The sequence below is a fragment of the Hypomesus transpacificus genome, chromosome 9, assembly GCF_021917145.1.
Source record: "Hypomesus transpacificus isolate Combined female chromosome 9, fHypTra1, whole genome shotgun sequence".
Classification (NCBI taxonomy): Eukaryota; Metazoa; Chordata; class Actinopteri; order Osmeriformes; family Osmeridae; genus Hypomesus; species Hypomesus transpacificus.
The window spans coordinates 6018176-6032474 of record NC_061068.1 but is presented as its reverse complement, the minus strand read 5'-3'; the positions used below and the strand labels follow the sequence as shown (position 1 = coordinate 6032474).

General features: G+C 38.7%; 2 protein-coding genes and 1 long non-coding RNA gene across 4 annotated transcripts; 1 reads left to right on the top strand and 2 right to left on the bottom strand.

Moving 5' to 3' along the window:
- Positions 1-134: 134 nt before the first annotated feature.
- On the bottom strand, positions 135-3410 carry ppil1 (peptidylprolyl isomerase (cyclophilin)-like 1). The gene is made up of 4 exons (XM_047025363.1): positions 3180-3410; positions 2621-2775; positions 559-627; positions 135-440 (listed from the first exon to the last, which is right to left on the bottom strand). Exons 1-4 carry the CDS (start codon positions 3233-3235, stop codon positions 220-222), a joined length of 501 nt encoding a protein of 166 aa, XP_046881319.1. The 5' UTR covers positions 3236-3410; the 3' UTR covers positions 135-219.
- A 2337-nt stretch (positions 3411-5747) lies between these two features.
- Positions 5748-7091, bottom strand: LOC124470975. Its single transcript, XR_006956473.1, has 2 exons — positions 6299-7091; positions 5748-6086 (listed from the first exon to the last, which is right to left on the bottom strand). It is a non-coding gene; the product is annotated as an uncharacterized LOC124470975 (long non-coding RNA).
- Positions 7092-8792: 1701 nt separating this feature from the next.
- On the top strand, positions 8793-14017 carry eno1b (enolase 1b, (alpha)). Of its 2 annotated transcripts, none has more exons than XM_047026016.1 (12): positions 8793-9023; positions 9916-10026; positions 10228-10323; positions 11011-11069; positions 11378-11447; positions 11538-11671; positions 11797-12019; positions 12183-12380; positions 12596-12797; positions 12919-13027; positions 13130-13188; positions 13536-14017. In XM_047026016.1, exons 1-12 carry the CDS (start codon positions 8903-8905, stop codon positions 13603-13605), a joined length of 1452 nt encoding a protein of 483 aa, XP_046881972.1. In that variant the 5' UTR covers positions 8793-8902; the 3' UTR covers positions 13606-14017. The 2 variants fall into 2 exon arrangements, with proteins under 2 accessions (XP_046881972.1, XP_046881973.1); XM_047026017.1 differs by having other exon boundaries at positions 8936-9023; positions 9932-10026.
- The last annotated feature ends 282 nt before the right edge of the window (positions 14018-14299 follow it).

Below are 14299 nucleotides of genomic sequence, written 5' to 3'. Positions count from 1 at the left end.
TTTTAAACTTCAACAGAGGACCCGCCTTCAAGGAAGTTAACGTTTGTCAATCGAGACATCCCAGACCCTCTGTACAAATGAAAGGACCAGGCTAACCCTACCCACCCACATTACAAAATAAATTTGATAAAGAAAATGATCCAAAATCATTTTTATTAATAAAAAACAACATTGACAGAAAATTACTGCACAGACAAAAATAAAAAGCAGGAAGGGCAATTAAGTGGCCACATTTGTCCGAAGTATTTTTATGTCATCAGTAGGCCTGTCTTGGGTGTTTGTCTCAACCATTCCAATGCGGTTTACCACTCCCATGCCTTGACACACTCTTCCAAAAATACTGTGCTTCCCATCCAACCACTGTGTGGGCCCAAGAGTCAGAAAAAATTGACTTCCATTGGTGTCAGGTCCCGCATTGGCCATAGCCAAAATTCCTGCACCTAAACAGCAACACCAAACACCAGAAGCAAAGTTACTGTAGTGATGCACACTTTTTCTTGTGACTATGGTCATGTCACAGAGTCAAAACTTTTAATATTTAGCTCAGTATCTACTTGCCTGTGAATTTAAGTTCGGGATTAAGCTCATCCTCAAACTGCTTGCCATATATAGAAGCACCACCTCTACCTATAAGCATACAAATACATAGTCATAATGAGTACAATTAACTACAATTCAGCCACATCTTTCAAGATCAGTCAGGGCAGCTTTAATAATCATTATCCCTTGCCTGAGTGAATAATGAAAATGTCAAACTTCAGAGCAAAATGAGTGCAAATAATCGTTATGGTGCGACCTTTTCTGTTTCTGTCATTTTAGGTCATTCTTATCACGCTGATGTCTGCTCCAGTACACATTTTTTAGTTCGTTTTTGACGATATTAAAAAGGGTTTAGTGTGTGCTTGCGATTGGGTCAGGCCAGAGCCATTTCTCTCTATGGCTCTGGGTCAGAGGAGGTCATGGGTGGGAGCTCGATACCGTGGCCCCACCACCCAATCACTACTGCGCAGACTCTGGCTACAAATGACATCCCCACCGCTAGATGGCATTACCGTATCCCAGATATTTTGGGTTCATTTTTGTACAGTGGGAGGAAGCAGAGACGCGTCGTCCGTTCTTTTTAAAGTATATATGTATGTTCGACTTCATGCAGCGCCGGTGGCACCAACAGCCGTCTGCAGCCGGCTGACTTGAAGCAGCCAATGGCATTCACTGCTTCAAGTCAGCCACCCGCAGCTGACTGTAGGCGCCACCGAACACACCTATTGGCTGATACGGTGACCGGTCTACTATCCAGCAGTGGCGTTTTTAGACCCCTTTTTAGGGGTGCTCAAGCACCCATAATCTCAGCACCCCTAAAAATTATAATAAACAAAATATATATATATTGTTTTATTATAATTTGATGCTGGTAGTTCATGAAGAAAGGGACATCTTTAGTTTTTTCCTTCATTCAATATTTTGTATAATAATACATAAATGTATTAATTGTTATCCAGTGAAATTAGGGATTTATTACAGGCATGCAAACTACTCACCTTTAAGTGAGACTCGCCTTTATGAAACCAAAATGGGTAACCTACGTGATTCGTGCGAATCCCATTAGATTTTGGGGGGGGGGGGGGGGGGGGGGGGGGTCGTAGCCATGGCCAACAGAGCATTTTACCCGTGCTTCCCAACTTAACAACTGGCTCTGGAACCAAACGTCACTCCTAATGCCTAAACCTCACAGCCAATCAGAGGCAGAGTGGGGAGAGGTTTACAGACCCACATTACATCATCTAGTAGTAGAAACAATTTTAATACAATATTGAAAATGATGTCTATTGGATCTGTGTTAGCTGGTCAGTAAGTGATGCTTTTGACTTTTGCTTTTTAAAGTTGTTCAACACAGGTAATCCTGTTTGTTTAATGTTTTTTTTATGATGTATGCTATACAACATTTTTATTTATGGTTAAAATACCAGGACATTGTTTACAAGAGCACAGATTCTACATTGATCTAGCCTCTTAATTTTGCTCTCAAAGTGCACCAGATTCATGCGTTTAACTTTAAAATGAAAAATGTTCTTCCGGGGAACATACCCCCGGACCCCAGGGTCGGGGGTTCGCCGTATCATTCGCACCTTTTTTGAACCCTGACCTGTTTGCATGCCTGTTGTTAGCAAGGGGGTTTAGCACTTTTCCAAGGCACTGTATTCATGTCACATTGTCTTTGGGGGCTGAGCACCCCTAAAGGTCTGATGCTACAATTGCCGATGCTATCCAGCCTTACATAACTTGTTAAACTTAATCTTAACTATTTTTACTTTAACGCAAATTTTTTATTGGTTAAAATTTGCCGCCAATCACTCCTTGTCACAGTGCGCTCCATTGTCACGTGACAGGGAGCTAACCGCACTCAATTTGAAGAGCTGAAAATACACATGAACATTATCGGTGGGTGTTCATAATTTTTTGCTTTTTTGGGAGTACCAGTGCTACCAAGTAAAAAAGTTAATTTCAAGCCACGGATGAAGATAACCCCACGAAAATTAATTATTTAGCTATGGTGCTCTACGTTGTATAGTGTAACTGTAACGCCCCCCCCCCCCCTCCTCAGGTACAATGTTCAACTCACCTGTTCCTGTGGGATCCCCACCTTGCACCATGAAATCCTTGATGATTCGATGAAACTTGGTATTGTTGTAATAACCCCTTCTTGCCAACTCAGCAAAGTTTTTGCAGGTTTTAGGGGCATGCCTCCAATACAATTCAACTATTATTGGGCCCATTCTGAAAGTAAAAGGTACATACATATCAATAACAACCCGACTATACCGTTTTTATTTGACTTAATTTCTCAACAACAAACCTAAACAATCTAGTCTTGAGAAATGAACGGAACTGTTTGTATACTGGAAAGCTAGCTTGCTACAGTACAGTCTACCTTCAAAAGTTCAGCATGAGTAGTAGCTAGACTAGCTCCTACGTTTTAAATACTTTTGGTTATATTGTTCTAGCCATCACAACATACTTTGGTCGATAACAAATTACGATTACATACAGTAAAACGGCCCCTAAGTATATCAAGTGTATACTTAATTAGAAGTAGCCTAGCGTTCATTCATTCAGGTACTCAATGGGTAGCTTTACTAATGCTAGTACATTGCTAGCTAGCTCGCTGGCTAGCTACTCACGTTGTATCCAGCGTAACAGTGGACGGCTGCCATGAATCAGGTGGTATTCCAGACATGATCGATTCCTCTGTCTGGCAACGTAGATCCGCAAACAATTTTGATATATATATATATATGTCTACACCACTTAACCAGGATAAGAGATTACAAGCCCAGTCTAGAATAAACTAACTAGTTAGCAAGATGCCGATGTGTTGCTTCTCTTCTTCTTTTTTTAATGACGTCAATGGCGGTAACCCATGTAGGCCTACAAGTTGAAGGTAGCTACATTACCGCCACCCGGTGTCTGCTTCTTGTCAATGGGGCCCTGGAACTTAAAATAGCTGTCCAAGGGTAAAAAAACAAGCATTAAATTAAAATAGCTACGATACTCGGACAAGAAGGAATATATATAATAATTATATAGCTACATAGCCATAGGCCTATATAAATTAGGCCTATAGCCTAAAGGCTAGTAATATACAGAGATTATTATTGTTGTTGTTATTACATAAATATATTCAGCCCAGGGCCATTGAAAATTATTTGTCAATGGCTCTGCTTTGCACCTATATCACCAATCGTCTTTGGAGGAAGGGATCCATCTATTGATTCTCCTTTGTCTTCCATTTTTTACTGTTTTTCTTGTCTACCTGTGTGTTTAGGTTTGTTTAGAGCCGGTGTTGTGTCATTCGTGAATCAATTTCCTTGTTAAAAAAAAGTATACCCTAGCAACCATTGATTTGAAGGAATAATACGACGTAGAATGTGTAGGGTTGTTATAACCATAGACATATATGTCTATGGTTATAACTAGCAAGCGTGTGTAACAAATTTGCGGTAAAAAAAACTAAAAGAGAAAAAAGCAAGGTTAGTATTATGCACATCTGCCTACTTTGGCGACCCCATAGTAACAAAGCAAAGGTGAGAAGATAAAACACGAGGTGTGTTTTATGTATGGAGTATTGCTCTCTATTAAATCAAAGACAAACAAGTGACACTCAATGAAGGCACCAATAACACAGTTGAAAACCTTTTTATAGGTTTACACCTTTGAAGGTTATATGGTTATTTGAAGTTTAAAGGTTGTGATTGGGGACATGGCATAATGCTATTCTTAGCATGTGGTGTAGCAACAAATAGTGTTGTTTAAAGCCTGTATCAACGTCAATGTTCTTTATTACAAAAAAAGAAGACCCATATCATCATGTATGAACAGTTAAAGTCTAGCTTAATGTTAAATCAAAATGTTTCAAAAATATGTTACAGGGACACAGAACGTCCTATTTTTGTGGAATGACCCTTAAATATCATGGACTCACCACTACACTATTACATATTTTGAATAAATGTATATGCACGCTCACCTGTATGTACATTTTATTATATGTAGTGACTTCAGTAACTGTAATTTAGACCATGGTATAGGCCAAAAGGTGGACTATAGGTACAAGGATGTAACAGAAAAAGAAAACAAGTTGTACATTTGTGTTCTTTTGCTGCTCTCTAGACTGCAACAGATATATATAAAAAAGAGAAGAAGTGCTATTGTGATTGTTCTATTTATTTTTCTCACACAGATCTCAGGTGTCAGATATACAATGTTCCATGCAGGTAAAGTAAGCACAGCCAATCAGGAGCCACTGGAGGTACAGTACAACTTCAAACTGGGGGAGGGGGAGAGGGAGCTTCCCTGCTATACAGTCATTTGACTGGTATTTAACTACAGGGTAGGATGGAAATTCTATACAATGGACAAAGGAGGAAAGAGGAGGTGCCTATCTACCTTCAATAAATATCCTTCTTAAATCATCTACCTAACCCATACCTCCCTACAGCTTCTCTGGATATTGTTAACTGCTAAGGGTGACTGCTACATATTACCATTGGTTCCCTAATCTCCACAATAAGTTGGACCTTTTTTAACCCCCCAAAATATTGACCTTTTCATCAAAGAAGACTTCTGTATTCATCGTTATTTGATTCATTTTCCACTTGATAATGCCATGAGCAAAGTATTGAATATAACAAAGACAGATACCTGTTTGAGGCTTGAACAATGTAGATACTCTAATTCACTCTTGATCTTGTTTGTCTGGTTGTTTGTGCAGCACTCAGAGAACATCATTACCAGACAGTGTTAGAACACTTGTTACAGCCCAGCACTGCCAGGTAAGATGTGCTCGGGGAGCCAAGTAGACCTCAATCAACAATCCACTGTAACCTCTTTACATGTAGGACATAGATTTTGAGCATTTGGAAATGCTGTTTTTACAAACATCTTCCATCACCTAAAATGATTTGATGTACTTAATTGCAGAATGTAATGTTTTTTTTACTGTCTAACAATTTAAAGGTTTAATAGCCAGTCAGTGTGTGAATTGCTTATTGTACTGCACACATATAAACTACAGAACTACTGTAATTAATTTGCTCTCTAAATTAGGCCTGCAGAAGGTCATCATCATCATTACCAGGCAGTATTAGAAATTACATTACATCCAAAACTGCCTCGTAAGATGTAGATGGACATCCAAAATTACCTACATCTAATGTCCGCTATAGCATAACAAAGGTACATTACTAACGTTCAAGAATACATATTTAATCACACTTATACTTTCTGTGTTCACATATACATTGGTATGTAGCTATCAATATAAAACCAAGAAAAACGATGTTTGTGATTTAACTATTGAACTAAGCAAATGAGGAATTTAAAGCAGAGTTAAGTTGAGTGAAAAAGGAAATATCTTCAACTTCTCCCTGGAGCCTGAAATCCATCCAATCTTCTTGGGTCATTCTTATCTTCATCAAAAGCAAAAATCACCCAGATACATTCTGTCTTCTTTTAAGTCACTGACAAAATAACTGTAAATAAATACTGAAAACTCATGCATCTTCTGACCTCCCACCTTATATTGACACCTGGGACAGAACACATAAAATTATTATATTCTTCTTTTTTGCAACCCAACAAACACAAATAAATGTTTTCTTACGAACTGTATATGATAATAATCAACAACCATCAAATCATTAATCATCATAATTGTTGAGGTGATAACTACATTTGGCCAGCGGGAGCATACATTACTGGTCACCTGCTGACTTTAAACAGGATGGGAAGGTAATCTTACCTGTAGTCTCCTTTTTAATCATTGAAAAGCAAGTAAGAGCAAGTCCCATCAAAGGACTTTGACGTTTTCCTGAGGCCACCATTTCAATGGTTTACTCTATGTACAAAGAAAAGCCTCTTTACTTCCATTCCAGGTCCATCTCCATTCCAAAGCAGCCCTTGTGACCAAATAGCTGATCCTATAGAGATTGCTGACAAAACTATTCAGACTTACCTGCCCTAGCTGGTTTGTCTGGTCTTATATTGCGTGTTGTACACTAGTCATTCATCATTGTGCATCAATGAGCAACAGGTGTCTCTGATGTCATTGACGCATAACAACATTTGTTTGTTTAAAATCTCAAGCCTTTTTGTCAGGAAAGCAACACTAAACATTAGAATGTTGAGCCATCAACACCTAATTTTTAGGTCACTGAGTAAAAAAACAAACAGTATAAAAGAACAGAATTCAATCCTCGTTACTTACTCCAATCCTTTCCTGTCAAAGTAACCAGAGCCATAGATAACATTTTGTTGCCGGTGTAGTTGAGGAGGAGATTATAATTCTTATTTCCTTTTCAATTTCACACCTACTACATCTGATTCAAAACGCAATCTCAGAGATACGAGGAAAGTACTGATCACTTCATGCTATACAAGCAGCTATACAAAAGTACTGGAAAAGGTTTCATTGATGTCCATTGGCAAGCTGTCTGTGGTGATGTTGCTTTGAAACCTGTTAATTCAAAGAGTGACCGTTGGTTAAAGTCTTGGTTTACATGTTCATCCCTTCAGGTCTTTTCCTGTGGTGTAACCAATCCAATTGCACTTTTTAATGGCAGGTGTTTCTTCTTATCTGCGATTGGTCTGTCAGCTAGAGTGTCGAATGACATCCATCAGTGTGCACAAATGACATCAGTACACTGAATTGCCACACCCTACAGTATGTGCACTGCTTGTCTTCCTTGTTGCAAATACCCCCTTTGCCCCCATTAGTTATTGTGCTTAACAGCTGAACCATTTATGGGCAACAATATCACATTTCAAGTTCCAACTATTTGTATTTTGATAACAACCAATAGATCTAAAAGTAAATAGGCATTTTGTGACAAATCACCTAAACATATCCTTGATTGAATTTCATGTGGATAGGAATGAACAAATGAAAGAAGATTAACATCAACACAAGTTACATTTCTATAAAATGTATAATGATCTGTGATTGCATACTTATTGAGAAGTGTTAATCTTTGTATAAATAGACAACTTTGTCCTTTTATTGATAGTTAGTTATTCCCCTGCCCCTAAACCTAGTTGTTTTGCTTAATGGGAGCATGATCAAACAAATATTTCCGAAAGTATTTTTTCTTTCTCAGAGCTTTTGTACAGTAGTTGAATACAAAACAAAAAACTGCAGTTAACCAGCTAATTTATTGTTGAAACAAGACAGGGTCTGAGCCAGCCGGTGTGAGATTATCTAATGTGATATGGGATTAAGAGTAAATGCATCCCAGCAACCAGGTTCTACTTTGACTTGTATTCCTCTAATAATTGGGCCCAACGGGATGTTTGTGTGCCAGGTAGGGTGTTGCTAGGGGTGGGGTGTTGCTCGGGGTTCAAATGGCAGTCCTTAGTGTTGTATGTATCTGTGAAATGCAGGGCCGACCAACACAATTATGACTTCACTGTCCTACAGTTTGGATTGACTTGGCAAAAACAAAAATCATAAGAATATGTTATTCAGTGTTATATTCCCATAAACATATTCAGGTCCCCACTGTCTGGGTATTCCTCTATCAACCCCCTGCCAGGAACAGATGTTATAGCCACAGGTTAAGGGTTGTGATAGCCCAGTAGTGGTACACAAAGTCGAGTCCTATGGGGATGGGGAGCTCAGGGTACTGAGGATTAGGGTTGGGTGCAAAAAAGAAATATATTGAAAGGCTAGAGATAGGGAGAACCCAAACCAATTTCCTGACCATCCTAAATGGAAGAAATTATGTGGAAGGATAATTATTTGAGAGGGGTATGGAAGTATTATGTAATTTAACCAAATATGTGACAAATATTGTAGTTTTATTTAGAATCATCTTTATTCAAAAGAAAAACATTTATTTTTTCATTTTACAAGGCTTCATTTGGGGCAGAGTGGGCAAGTATGAAGGTGGGCACTGTGAGGTATGTGGGACTGGGACACTAGAAATCAGTGTACAATGTTTTGCTTCATTGCAGGCGTTATAGACAGGAGAGGAGGGGTGGCTGAGCTGGGCATCACAACATTTGGATTCATTTTTTTATTCATTTAGCAGACGTTCCTTTCCAGAGCGACTTACAGTAAGTGTTAAATGGACATTCCCCCCGAGGCAAGTAAGGTGAAGTGCCTTGCCCAAGGACACAACGTCATTTTACACGTCCGGCAATCGAACCAACAACCTGCTGATTAATAGTCCGACGCCCTAACCGCTCAGCCATCTGATCATTCAACACTATTCAACGAGTGAAAACCCGGATCTGATCTTGAGGAAGGTCATCAAATACCTTGTTTCCACTGTTCCATTACTTTGATACTTAGGGTAGAGACCCGTGGATATGTATCGCTGGACTTTTTAGCTTGTCTCAACTACCGATGGATAGCAGCATTGCGCTAACCACGCCCATTCTGCCGGAAATAGAAGAAGAAGAACCTCATTCACTTCACTCCTTCGTGGTACTGCCCTTCCTCTCACCTTCAATCTATAACTTTCAAGGTAAGTAGTTTAGGGAGTTAACTATTGATTTAATCAATTGGTAGCTGTGTATGCAACAACATTACTTCATGATGGATTGTGTTTTAGCTACTCAATACTGTAATGTAGCTAACTTTCCAAAATCACACCAGTAGTACGTCTGGTTTGCTTAGAAAGTCGTGCTACTCAGTTTTGTCTAGCGTTAAGTGAAGTAGCATAACTACTGCCAAAATCTAGCTACAATTCTGTGCCTACCTCTCGCAATTTAATCAAATCATCACAGTTGATAGCTGATTCCGGTAGCTAGCAGGTAGACAACACATTAAGTCGAGAAAATAACTAACGTTAACCTGGGCATGGTCGGTACTTTTTTAAAGGAAGTGCGTAGCAGCACTTCTTGCGGAATTATCTAACGCTAGTAGTGTTAGCACTAGCTGTTTCATTTGTTTTATGTCTAACCTTACAAGATAGTTGGCTTATTTGAAGTGTAGGTTAAAACAAAATGCTTGATTCAGTTTAATACAATAGTTGACCGGCAAAGCAGAAACAACTTTGCGCAATCAATTTTTTTTACACTGTCACAGATAAGTAAGGGATGTAATAGATTTGCAGCCTACTATTTTATACAGATGCAGCTGCATTGTAAATTACCATTAGGCTACCGTCGTGCGATTAATTAGACCAGCTGACAGCTCTTAATCCAATTAGATTGCTAACTGATGTTAGCGTCACTAATCTTGCATCCAGGTCATGCCATTTTAGTGAGGGAGCTCAAGGTAAATTTGTTTATTCGTAACGTTAGGGATTTTGTTAATTGTACCTAAATAATTTAGTGCCTTTAAATTCGATGTATGTAAAACTATGCTTGAGTATTTGTCAATGTAAAATATCTGAGTACATATACGCTTTATAGGATTTTCTGTTCCCAGGCCCTACACCATGTCCATCCTGAAAATCCATGCCCGGGAGATCTTCGATTCCCGTGGAAACCCCACTGTAGAGGTTGATCTGTTTACTGACAAAGGTAACATTTGTTTTTTTGCTGAATGCATGTAGGAAATTACTTGCACAGGTTCCAAATACTTTTACAAATGTACTTTGTTTGTAAATGGTCAGGACAGTATTCATAAAATCTAATTAAGTTTAAGTTATTTGTAAAAAAGAAAATCATTTTTTTTAAAGAACAATGATCTAACCTCTCATTACCCTTGTGTTCATCTCTCAGGGCTGTTCAGAGCAGCTGTACCTAGCGGTGCCTCTACAGGCATTTACGAGGCCTTGGAGCTGAGGGACAATGACAAGTCACGTTACCTTGGGAAAGGTGTGCACATTTACTGTGATTCATTTTGGTGGAGTTCCTTAAGGACTCACAGATGTTATTAAACACTCAAAAAAGTGGCCTGCATTTCAAAGGGACTTTCTGTCTCGAAATGATTTTATTTTCATAAATGATATATATGGATATATTTATTGGTTTAAGTAAAACATTTTAATATAGGTTTCATTTGAGAGGCTAGCTGTCTCCACCATGTCTTCCCAGTCATCTTTACCCTCTATCTTTCTTCTGCTGTCAGGTCTGAAAAAGACAAAGTAAGTTAGTGAGGTTTTATCACCATTGATCAGGTAATGATGCAAAGTAATACCAAAGCAAAGCAAGGCCTTGCAATTGTAGAATTTGTGGTCTAACACTGGTATGGTCTGCTGGATGAATAACAAATGTGCATGGATTGCATCATCTCTTTAGTAATTTCAATGCCTAAATTGTAGATTCATGATCCCTTAGCCAACCATAAATGTTTATAACTGACATTTTGGTGTATGCTGTGCAGAGTAGAGATGTGTTACCAATAGTTTTTTGCACAAAGACTACCAAAATAAAATCTATTTTTCATCACTGTGGAATGCTTACTCATAACACTTGATGAGGTTTATTTTACTGTACATGCATGTTGCTTTTTTATCCCTAGTTTCTTAATTTCTTGGTCAGTAATGTTTTCTTTCATTGCAGGTGTGTCAAAAGCTGTAGAGAACATCAATTCAACTCTCGCCCCGGCACTTGTTGGTCAGGTAAGAAAACATTTATGGTATCTCAGCCTTACTTAACTAATCCCAAAACTATTAGCATAATAACATAGGAACTTACATGGTGCTATGGAATAGAAGCATAGGGTGTTGCACAATTTGAACAAGAGAATGGAGTCCTTTGGATGTGCTGTAAATATATTTATTGTTTTGGTTACACAACTTTCGATTAGTATTACCACATGCCCCACCTTGTCTCAACTTCATCAGTTATACCTTTAGACTGATGGTAAACAAACAAAAAATGGTTCTATGTGTGCCCTCTCACATCCCTCTACTGTTTTGGATTTCAGGATGTGTCTGTGGTTGAGCAAGAGAAAATCGATCAGATGATGCTGGACTTGGATGGCACTGAGAACAAGTGTAAGTCACGTTTCAGACAAAAAACATATGTATGGTTACCACTATGAGTGCATTCATTTATTTTCTTTTTTTGGTTTTGAAATCCAACAGCCAAGTTTGGTGCAAATGCTATTCTGGGCGTGTCTCTGGCTGTGTGTAAGGCTGGTGCAGCAGAGAAAGGAGTCCCCCTGTATAGGCATATAGCTGATCTTGCTGGTAATCCAGAGGTTATCTTGCCTGTGCCGGTAAGGCTAAAGCTGGATCATAATTAATTGTATGGTGTTTTGTATGGAAATACAGTATATGTTATACTCATTCACATAACCCACCTGGTGTGAATTTGCATTTGTTTTGTGTCCTGATTTTCCAGGCCTTCAATGTGATCAATGGTGGATCTCATGCAGGTAACAAGCTTGCCATGCAGGAGTTTATGATCCTGCCTGTGGGCGCCAGCACCTTTAAGGAGGCTATGCGCATTGGAGCTGAGGTGTACCACAATCTTAAGAATGTCATCAAGAAGAAGTATGGCCAAGATGCCACCAATGTGGGTGATGAGGGTGGCTTTGCTCCCAACATCCTAGAGAACCAGGAAGGTATATGAGCAAAGTGATCAAAAGCCAGGGTTCCCAAATGCCCCTGAATTACACTATGTACTGTTGTCCATTATATGATGCCTATCGACAATAACAATAAGTTATTCTTGGTGCACACCAAATCACATGTGTTGCATTTGTGGTATTTTGTGCATTTCCACAGCTTTGGAGTTGCTGAAAGAGGCCATATCCAAAGCAGGTTACACAGATGAGATTGTCATTGGCATGGATGTGGCAGCCTCTGAATTCTATCGTGATGGCAAATATGATTTGGATTTCAAGTCCCCTGATGACCCAAGCCGTTACATCACACCAGATGAGCTAGCTGACCTCTACAAGAGCTTTGTCAAGGACTATCCAGGTATATTGTCTGCCCTTATTTAGGGTTGCAAAGGGGCGGTATATTTCCGAAAAACATGGAAGTTTCCAAGTTTTTGCAACCCTGCTCGTATTTTACTTATTAATTGTGGTTATTCCATTGTTTGAGTACCTTTTTTGTTCAAATTGCTTATAATTTAAGGTTCACTATTTGAACAACGAGTCCCTTGATCAGATCGTCTACATATTGTTTCTCAGTTGTATCTATTGAGGACCCGTTTGACCAGGATGACTGGGAGGCCTGGTCCAACTTTACTGGCAGCACAGACATCCAGGTTGTTGGAGACGACCTTACAGTGACCAACCCCAAACGCATCACTAAAGCTGTGGAAGACAAGGCCTGCAACTGCCTCTTGTTGAAGGTCAATCAGATCGGCACTGTTACTGAGTCGATGCAAGCGTGAGTTGGTTTATATTTTGTTATTCCGTATGGTTTTCCACAATATTCTAAAAGCATGAATGTAGAAGTATTGCCACTGTTTGAACACCAGTAATTTAAATTAAATCTTCAATTTTTGTAGGTGTAAGATGGCCCAGTCCAGTGGCTGGGGAGTCATGGTTAGCCATCGCTCAGGGGAGACAGAGGACACATTCATTGCTGATCTTGTGGTGGGCTTATGCACTGGACAGGTAAGAATGAGCTGGTGGAAGAGTATTTTTTATCTTCCAAGTAGGATGTTGGTGTACTATTTGAACTTGTAACATCAATACTGTTCTATACTATATTTGCAGATAAAGACTGGCGCACCCTGCCGTTCTGAGCGTTTGGCTAAGTACAACCAAATCCTCAGGTATGTTTTTCTTCCAGCTGCTGCTGAAGATTGTTCCTTATACCTGTGGGGTGGTTTGACTGTATAGGGAACTAAGAACATGTCTCTACAATTGGCAAAAACATAGTTTTCAAAAATACAGTTTTATTATAAACACATTTTGGCAGAATTGTTTGGATTTTCATTTGAATAAGTGGGCTAACCAGCTTACATCTGTGACAGTACTTCAATATATTTCAAATGGCTTAAGTGCAATCAATTAAGGGGGTGTGGTTATGAACTGTCTGTCACAATTATTGATGTTGTTGTAATTAGTGCATCCTTTACCCTCTCTAAAACTTGTTCAATTATTTATTTATTTCCCACAGAATTGAAGAAGAGTTGGGTGACAAGGCTCGCTTTGCTGGGAAAAACTTTAGGAACCCACTGATAAACTAGAGTTGAGTCTTTCCAGTATTTAACAATCAGCAGAAACGTGCACAAACACTCACTGGAATACACAGAGTTTATTGTAACTGAGTACTGACATTAGGCAGACCAACTGAAGACAGACATTGGAAAAGTGTTACTGCTTTCTTGTTAATATAAAGTATTACAATTTGTTTATGCTTGGTCAAAACTTTGCTGTCCTAGATATACAAGGCTGCAGATGGATAGTCACTGTAAATTGGAAAGTGTTGCAGTCAAGATCATCAATGTATACTGTATTTGACTAACGGTGTTAATAATAAGAGGAAGTTATGTATATTTGTGGAAGACGCCAGATTTGTGAACAATGGAAACTGTATACTGTCTACATTTATAGATATGGTTAAATTAACTATTGCTTGAAATAAACATTTGTGCGAAATTGTTAGTGGTTCCGATGAATAATAAACTCAGTGTATATTAGTTTCTGTGGGCATAATTCTATTACGATACAGAATTCTACAGTTTTGTAGATTTTTCATGGCCAAGTCTACATTTATTCTTTATTTCTTCCGACAATGTACTTGAGTCCTTTACAGCATCAGTCTAACATCTGAGATGCTAACATTAATTAACAATAACAAAATATTTATTTTTTAGACAGCAAAGTATCATTCATCGCATTTCAAAAACCAGCCATTACAATGTGTTCAGTATTTTCTCC

Coding starts and splice junctions, on each gene's coding strand:
- eno1b (XM_047026016.1), top strand. CDS start 8,903: ATGGATAGCAGCATTGCGCTAACCACGCCCATTCTGCCGGAAATAGAA. Junction 9,024..9,915: donor TTCAATCTATAACTTTCAAG/GTAAGTAGTTTA, acceptor TACGCTTTATAG/GATTTTCTGTTCCCAGGCCC. Junction 13,189..13,535: donor AAGTACAACCAAATCCTCAG/GTATGTTTTTCT, acceptor TATTTCCCACAG/AATTGAAGAAGAGTTGGGTG.
- ppil1 (XM_047025363.1), bottom strand. CDS start 3,235: ATGTCTGGAATACCACCTGATTCATGGCAGCCGTCCACTGTTACGCTG. Junction 2,776..3,179: donor ACTGTTACGCTGGATACAAC/GTGAGTAGCTAG, acceptor TTTTACTTTCAG/AATGGGCCCAATAATAGTTG. Junction 628..2,620: donor TGGGGATCCCACAGGAACAG/GTGAGTTGAACA, acceptor GTATGCTTATAG/GTAGAGGTGGTGCTTCTATA.